This window comes from Nilaparvata lugens, chromosome 5 (assembly GCF_014356525.2).
Source record: "Nilaparvata lugens isolate BPH chromosome 5, ASM1435652v1, whole genome shotgun sequence".
NCBI lineage: Eukaryota > Metazoa > Arthropoda > Insecta > Hemiptera > Delphacidae > Nilaparvata > Nilaparvata lugens.
The window spans coordinates 27,730,656-27,739,664 of NC_052508.1; the positions used below are offsets into that span (position 1 = coordinate 27,730,656).

The following is a 9,009-nucleotide window of genomic DNA, read 5'->3' on the forward strand; positions in this document are numbered from 1 at the left end:
TTTATTCTATTGTAAATAAAGAATAATGATTTTGTTCAATCAATATGGAGTATTAAAACTGGAAGCTTAAAAAAGCACTTGCTAGTTCAAGAAAATAGTTGGCTACCCAGGCACTAATGTTTAAAAAATTGGTTCACCAATTATTGCCAAGTATTTACAAAATACATACCTTATAACCTGAATTATCATGTGAATCAAGTTTGGGTAGAGTATTAAAATTTGCTAGAATTGAAAATTATATTATTCATATTATATCATAATAAATAATTACACATTATAATGATAATATTATAGAAGATATCGATTTTCTCTAGTTATAATAATTCCTAGCAAATCAAACCTGATCTATAGACGTTCTGGTTTGATATCTTTGATATTGCTATGTACAATGTATTTAATCTACTAGGGTACGTACACAAATCTCAGACAATGACCAGCCTCAACCCTATGGGGTTCCACATCAGCAATCTCTGTTACTGACTTCATCTCATGTTACACCCCGAGACTTTTTTAAAGTATACATTCTAGGATTGGTCAGATTATCAGTCGATACTGAGGTCTCGCCGACTTTACAAGTAGTGCCATTGAAAACTGTTTTTTTTTTCATTGAAACTTGATTCTATTACTACTCCATTATCAATCTACTCAAATGAAGTCTGTAATTTAGTTTTTGGTAATTATGAAAGAAGGAAAACTAGTTGCTCCTTATTCCAATAGTAAATGGTTGAGAAAACCAAGTCTTCCATTAAGAATATCTATCACATCAATTTTTCATAGAAGTTCAATTAATTAAACAATCTCAATAATTATTGTTCTTTATACAATCCCATCCATCTCAAGTTGAACAGAGCATTCAACTAGAGATAGCTGTGATAGGAATCATAGGTACTATATTATTGGAAGATTGGTGCACCTAGAGTACAGAGGTATTAGTGCTTGTATGATCAGTTCACTAAAATTGAGTCATAGTTGAAACCAATATACTTACAATACCGAACCTGTATTCTAGGTACATTGGTTGAAACGGTGATTATATGCATATCTGCCGCTATGAACTTCAAATTTCTTACACCTGTTCTGGCAAATCCATAGCGTATGCTATAGCTTACACAACATACAGTGCTCAGTGTTTTGTAAAACAAGCCTTGATAAAGTGCAACGGCCTTGAGATTTGAACTAAAACCTAGGTACTATAATACTAACGTCTTTATTCAAATATGCCCACCCTAGTACTCTCTACTTCCTGTATCACATCAACTGAGACATCCATTTGAATAACTTTCATAAGCATTCCTTTGACAGGGCATTGCTGGAACGGATGTAGCCAAAGAAGCATCAGATATAATACTAACCGATGATAACTTCACTAGTATTGTGAAAGCAGTCATGTGGGGAAGGAATGTCTATGACAGCATCGCCAAGTTCCTGCAGTTTCAACTGACAGTCAACGTAGTAGCTGTTATTGTTGCTTTCATTGGTTCTTGCTCCGTACAAGACAGTCCATTGAAGGTTTGTTGAACATTTTTGAAACTAGTAATACAGGTTAACATAATTCATGATAAGATAAATGATTATTCCAATAGCTTTGCTTACAAATTATTTTCGTTAAGAATGACTAAAAGAGCTTACTCGTGCAACTGCGTACATAATGTGCAACAGGTTTTATTTGATTTGTAATCTATTTCAGGCAGAATTAATTATATTTATCCTCTGACGAGATTCCTTCTACAGTAAATACAATTTTTTGTCTGATAATTAAAAAAAGTAGAAAATTGTCCAATTAAGAGAATTATCAGCTATCTTTAGATTTCCAATACTGTACCAGTATATAATATGTCTCACTTAGAAAAGATTTTTGAATTATACCAAAGATTTCCTAGTGATTAGATCACGATTCAAATGAATACATCAATGATCAGAGCGATAAGAGCAAGTAAGTTTTATGCTTTTGATGTTTTGTTTCTGCTTCCTTTTCACTATAGACCTATATTTGTAGAATTTATGAGTTGAAAGTGACTCCTGTGGAACGGTTAAATGTTTGTTAATATTCGAACCAGTAGGCACAAATATCTGAACCAATATCAAGTAGGTGGATCTTTATCACCAAATATAATCGTGTTCCAAAATTGCAGGCTGTTCAGATGTTATGGGTGAATCTGATAATGGATACTCTGGCATCCCTTGCATTAGCCACTGAACTGCCAACACCAGACCTTCTTCTCAGAAAACCGTACGGTCGCACGAAGCCACTCATCTCCAGAACCATGTGGAAGAACGTACTTGGTCAAACTATCTATCAATTGGGGGTCATATTTTTCCTACTATTTGCAGGTAGGTTTTGTGAGATCATATTCATTGAGGGAAGTTAGTCATGTGTGTGAATAGTCCTACAGCATGTGTAGGATTGTATCTTTTAGGGTGGTCACTAACGACAAGACAAGGACAGAACAAGTGTGTTGAGCATGTGTGCGCACACATATATTATAAAAAATAGTTGAAAGATATTACTTTTAACAAGGCTCTCACTCAAAGACAGAGAGGCCCGATACTCTTTCCTTCATTTATCATTCCCACTACCTAACAGCATTCTCCCTACTTTTGTGTCAGTACGGTATCCAATTGTGCGCAGCATGCTTACTTCTGTACACTATAAATTTCTTCTCTCCTTAAGAATTTACAAAAAGTGAATATAATTATTAACCAGTGTTGGAGTAATTAAAGTTCCTTCCGAGTAATAAATGAATAATATCAATAATATTAGTTAAACATAGTAATCCAAAAGTGTTAGTTGAAAACCAAACTATGTTTGGACCAAGAAAACTGATCAAAGCTGTCGTCTGCTCAGGGGGAGGGGGGTGTAGATAAGTTTTTCTTTTCATTCAGTGTCCTCAAGTGATCAAGAAATTTGAGAAATCATTATTAACCTGAGAGGGATTATCAGCTGAATAAGTTGAACATCAAATACAAGGTGTTTACGAACTCCCTACCAATACTCTAGGGCATTGTTTCAGTTGTAGAAAATAGCTATTTATGTATTAAGAGCGTAATGCTCGACTTTATCGCTTGCGCAAAACAGTGACGCACAGTTGTAGAAAAAAGAATTTACATACTCAATTCTCCTTGTAAAACAGCTTATTTCTGAGGAGAATCTACTTTTTCGCTCGCTAACCATCCGCACATGCGCAGTAAATTTTCTTTACACTCGCAAATCATTCGCGCATGCGCAGAAGAGTTTCTTTACGCTCGCTGATCAGCTGATGGTAAGCAGCTCGCCAAAAGGTCAGATCTTAACCTAAAGAGTCAGTAATTGTAACTCCGCCGATATAAGTAATTTAACAGGTTTGAGCAGTTGTAGAAAGAATTTTGTATGTAATTCGCGCGTAATACTTCTTTATCGCTCTTGCAAAATTTACCTATCGATTGATACCAGATTTTTTAAGATTGGACCAATATTAATTAACTGAGATATGGCAGCTTTAGTGATAGGTGACAGCTGGGGTTAGTTGCAGTACATGCCAAGGCATGCGGCTAAAGTCTGCCACAACAATGCAACAGTCTCCATCTGCTTTGCATGTCATTTGTAAGCTATTTTAGATTATTTCAAACTCATAACATCTGTAGCTCATCCTCACTTTCCTGAACTATCACTGTATTGTCAGCAAACATGAGAGAGTTGAGGAAGACTTCCTGCCCAATTTTAACACCTGAGTCTACTCTTCACATCCAATGTAATAGACAAAATAGGTACATTAAAAAAATAAGAAAGAACAGAAAAATCTCCAAATCCTAAAAAATATGCTACCGGTCGTAGCTTTACGATCAGATACAATGAACATATAAAAGCATCAAAATCAAATTCAGAATTCACATAATTATGCAGAACATTCAGTAGCAACATGACACAATCACAAAAACATTGAAACACATTAAAATATTACACATCCTCAAAAAACGTTAGAATAATATGAAATTTTCAAATACCTCAAAAACGACTAATTCAATTTAATCAATTTCAAATCAGACGCCATCTTCTTACACATTTTTGCCACACAGCCCAACCCTTGAAAAGCAAGCGCCCTTGGTGCCAGGCTGATGAAGGTCCTCCTAAGGAGTGGAATGCATTCCTTATTTCATCATGAAGAATTGTTTTTTTGAATAAACACAAATTCACAGTGTCTATACTACAACATAGTTATTATAATAGTGTTTTGTCATGGAAAAGAACATCAATATAATATTGTTGTCTATCAAAATATCCTCTGTCAGAGGATAGGCATTAAACATTAGACCTAACCCTATTTTTCTAGCCCATTTGAGCAGAAGATACAAGAATGTGAATAAGATATAACATAATTATGAATAGTATCTACATAATAAGCTAGAGTAATGCATTAGAACTTTGCAACATTATCCTCAAATAAATAAGATCTCTATTTGAATGATTGTAAGTCACCCAGTAAATAAAACTGCTTTCTCCACGTAATCACAATAGAATTTTATCAGTTTGTTTTGATCCTTGTGTTAGGGAGTGTTATATACAAAAAAATAAAAACGATTAGAATTTTTAATTCACAAATCTTCTTTTTATTGGAAAATCCTATTGAATTATTACATTAATTTGCAGGTGACAAAGTCCTCGGAATTCCATCAGGCCGAGATAGTGACAGTTTTGAACCGACCCAGCATTACACAATTATTTTCAATACATTCGTTATAATGACATTATTCAATGAGATTAATGCCAGAAAAATACATGGCCAGAGGAACGTTTTCAAAGGGGTTTTCACCAATCAAATTTACTGCTGTATTTGGATTGGAACAGTCTTCAGTCAGGTGATACTTTTACATTTTAATGTCGAATAGTGTGTTACACTCTACATGATACTAAAATGGAGGAGTGAATCTTGACTGTTTTTTAGCCATCTCTAGCAATGTCATGATCAACGAACTGACAATGCTGTGGACTTCAGCCTTTCAGATGAACAAATCAGTTAATTATATCAAGGTTTTGGAAAAGATCAGTCTTGGGCTGAGCCTTTTGTTCCTTTCCCAATCATTTATTACTAGTAGTTCTGTGAACAGTAGACCTCACGCAGTATTCTCATCCACAAGTACCTGATTGAAACTATAGGAAATAGTTACCTTATGGAAATACAGCAATAGACTGGCTTCTCCACACATCTGTGTAATCACTTGTCAGCTGATTTATGATGATAATTCTATAGTCTGATTTTTATTCTAATATTGGCGTATGAAGGAGGCTCCTTTTCCTTTTATATTATCCTTGAAATGCAAAATTTTCCAAAAACCTTGTATATACGTCGACGCGCAATTAAAAAGGAACATACCTGTCAAATTTCATGAAGATCTTGAAACATTTAAATATTTAAACATTAAGAGAAATGCCAAACCGTCGACTCGAATCTTAGATCTCACTTCGCTCGGTCAATTATGATGTATCATTTATTAGTGTAAAAATCAATGAATGAACAAGTATAGGCCTAAATATCACAAAAATCAATAATTGTACACTACATTATTCGCTATAACGTTTTGAAGAGCACTAAAACTTAGACAATTCGTCATCAGAAAAAGCTCATTTCGATAACAAGTTTCCGAATTATCGATGGCTATGACAATGAAACAGGACAATTTTTACAAAAAAAAAAAACTGAGTAAAAGTTGTCTCTATTTCAATCATCGTATGACTATGCATTCTATATTTATACAAAAAATATATTAATATTATTGCTCAGTTCACATCTGAAAAATAAAAAAGGGTGAACAGAAAAATTAAAAAGTTGATACGAGTATCACCTTTCACCTTAATATTTCAAGTTTGAGAAATTATTTTTTTCACTGTTGTCAAAAAATACAAACAGTTTAAAAAGTAAAGCTACTTCATTGTTCAATCAGTTCTTATATCAATGCAATCATTTTTTCCATCCAGGTGCTGATCGTTGAGTTTGGTGATGAAGTATTCTCTACTATACGCCTCTCATTCGATCAGTGGCTGTGGTGTGTATTCTTTGGCATTGGTTCTGTGCTGTGGGCGCAACTGATCACTACTCTTCCCACGAAAATGGTGCCAAGAGTTGAATCGTAAGTATAAAAACTTTATTTTACAACAATTTTATTCATTTTGTTAGTTTCCGTATTTTACTAAGATTGAGGTTGTTACAACTTGGTTGTATTTGTTCACAGTTTATTTTATTCATGTAAAATTCAGTCCAATGATCAGTAATGTTTGATATAGGCCTACTATCTTCTCAGTTACTATATTCAAAGAGTAACGAGAATCGATGCAGTAAAAGTATTACTCAATCTTTGAAATTGTTATTCACAAAAATTCGTGGGAGAAACAGTTTTGAGTTGAACCTATTTTACTCTTTCAATCAGTATTATTAATGTGCATGCTTGTGTATTGATTCATAAGGCGAAGACTCATCTATTGACATTCAGTAGTTTTATTCCACATTCTCATTCTATCTTTTCTTATTCTGATACAATCCTTTTAATTTTAATATATGTAATGAATGATTATATATTCATTGCTATTGTGCTTCCAGCATCAATGTCGAGCTTCTTGCTCAAGAGCTACAAGATAGAAGAAAACGGCTGGCTGAAGAAAATATCAGTATCTTGAAAAGACCGCAAGTCCATCAGCTATTGGATAAAGTACCCTCAAAGATAAAGAAAAAAATCAAATTTTTCATTGATGACAAAACTGTTATTATTGTTACCGATAGTCCCCAAGCTGATACAATCATTATCTACAACAATAAAAATGTCAAGCTTTTGAATGCCAATCTGGAAGATTGCTTAGAATACCTCAGCATTATGAACACAGCCAGAGAGCTCCATTATATGTATGAGATATGATCTCAATTCAACTCTTATTCTTGTTAGTTGTGATTAATACTTTTTAATTTTACAGAATCAATCTATGCAGTTGAAAGTTTGTTAGAGCATAGAATACGTTTTTACTTTTTCACTCAGATCTGTTAATTTTGCAGTAATCTTGTAAGACTCTTCAAGTTATTAAAAAAATCAATGTTTAATTACTTTACTAAGAGATGTGTGAGGTATGATATAATTTAATATTTATTATAATTTAATGTTCCCAACAACCATCATCCATGTTATATTTCTCCATTATTGAAAAGCACAGCTACTCGGTAAACATTTTGTTTGATTTATTTTCCATTGTGATTAAATGTTATTGTGCCTGTTACGTGACTGTATTTTTTGTCTTATCATATTCATTTTAAATGATGGACAGTCTATTTCATTTTCACATAACTCACAACTCACATTCAGTTTGAACCTTTTAGTTTAGGTTGGAAGGTGTCGCTGAAGTTGAGTGTGCGACCTGGCTGAGATCTGTCCGCCCACGTACCATCGGGATAGAACATTTCTAAATATCTCAATAAGACAAATTCCATGATCTCTATATAGTTTAATAGAAATAATCAATTTTTTCACTCATAAACTATGCTTCACAACGTCCAATACACAAGGACAAGCAAAAATGAGAAACACGTCAACATGAACATTGATATGGTAATTCTATAGTAGATAATAAAAAATATTATTATTACATAATATCCACTCACTTTTATAAAACAATGATAACAAATATTCACTTTTATATCTGTACAAAGTTATATGATCACGCTCATATAATTTATCCATTAATCCTTATTTTTCAATCGAATATGGTCAGCTATTTTCAGAAAAATGCATTAGCCTATCAATCTTTTTTCTGTGACATTCTCCCCGTTGAATTTACGTCTACTAAATTCAACCGTGGTTCAGTGTCATAATCTAACTTACGTCATTAATCCGCTGTGGTTCACGGTTAAATTTGATAGAAGTTCTCAGTTATCGAATTGATAGTTTGACACCTTGTGGGACCGGACTCCCCAAGTAGTCTACGATTAACTGGGCCTTGACTTTTCAAAATTTCATATCAATAGAGTATTCCCAACGTCAAGCTTCATCTGGTCAAAAACACAGAGATAAATGCAAATTTCTCCCTCTCAGTACTATCCTAGTAGTACTTTTCCTAGTACATGGATATCCATAGTTGGAAAAACCCTTCAATCCTCCACCCTTTTTTATGCACCACTTCCTTTTTATTTTGTTTTAATGTGTATTGTTGTTGTTGTTTGCATGTATTCGTTTTGTTAATCTCTGTATCAAACTTGTATGTGTGTCTAAAAATACATTTTGAAATCATCATTAACGACGAAAGAAAAAATCTTCTCATGATATTTAAAAAAAATAAAATTGTGTTATGGCTGAAAGTTTTGTTAACATATTTCAACTTTTTGTTCACATCAACAGACCAGTGCCGGCCACTTCCTCTTCTTATCGTCTAGCTCATTTCTCCACCATCATAATTCTTCTATTCAGATCCATTCCTGTATATTATTGTAGTCTTTGAACACACTAACATAATTCGATAGACAGCATTAAACAACGTATCAATCAGTTTCAAATCACCTTATTATGGAGTTTATAGATTGAAGCAATATTATCTCTTTCTCTCGAAGTATTATCTGCATTATTGTGTGGATCCACGGTGGAAAGTAAATTCAACTATGAATCCAATCATACAAGCTCTATCATAGAATTGTATGCTCAACATATCAACCAATCAAATATGTCCAATTAGCGAATCAACTCTTCCTCACATACTCTGTCTTAATTATATAAACTCATTTGAATCCTTTACATATTGACTTTCCTTATTCCTTCTTCTTCATCTCATAGAATTTCTCTTCTCAAGCTTTTGATGGTAGTCTCTTTCATGATTTGATTATGTCCACATCACCGAAGGAAACTGTAAATTATCGTCGTCTATAAACGTGAGTATAATTTCCCCACTTCAAAAAATATTGACATCCAAATACAGCATATTTATGAGTGAGAAGGAAATGAGACGACATAAAATTATTCGTTACAGCCTGCATATTGGAGTTTGATCTCCATACAAATATTTTC

At 33.3% G+C, this 9,009-nt stretch overlaps 1 protein-coding gene across 2 annotated transcripts; it reads left to right on the forward strand.

Annotated features, from left to right (window-relative positions):
• The first annotated feature begins 936 nt into the window (after positions 1–936).
• Positions 937–7,465, forward strand: LOC111043711 (plasma membrane calcium-transporting ATPase 1). 2 transcript variants are annotated; one of them, XM_039428071.1, is made up of 5 exons: positions 937–1,509; positions 2,133–2,331; positions 4,625–4,833; positions 5,951–6,102; positions 7,335–7,465. In XM_039428071.1, the coding sequence occupies exons 1-5, from the start codon at positions 1,387–1,389 to the stop codon at positions 7,378–7,380; spliced, it is 729 nt and encodes a 242-aa protein (XP_039284005.1). In that variant the 5' UTR covers positions 937–1,386; the 3' UTR covers positions 7,381–7,465. The 2 variants fall into 2 exon arrangements, with proteins under 2 accessions (XP_039284005.1, XP_022184432.1); XM_022328740.2 differs by lacking the exon at positions 7,335–7,465 and adding an exon at positions 6,570–7,232 and having other exon boundaries at positions 945–1,509.
• Positions 7,466–9,009: the final 1,544 nt, after the last annotated feature.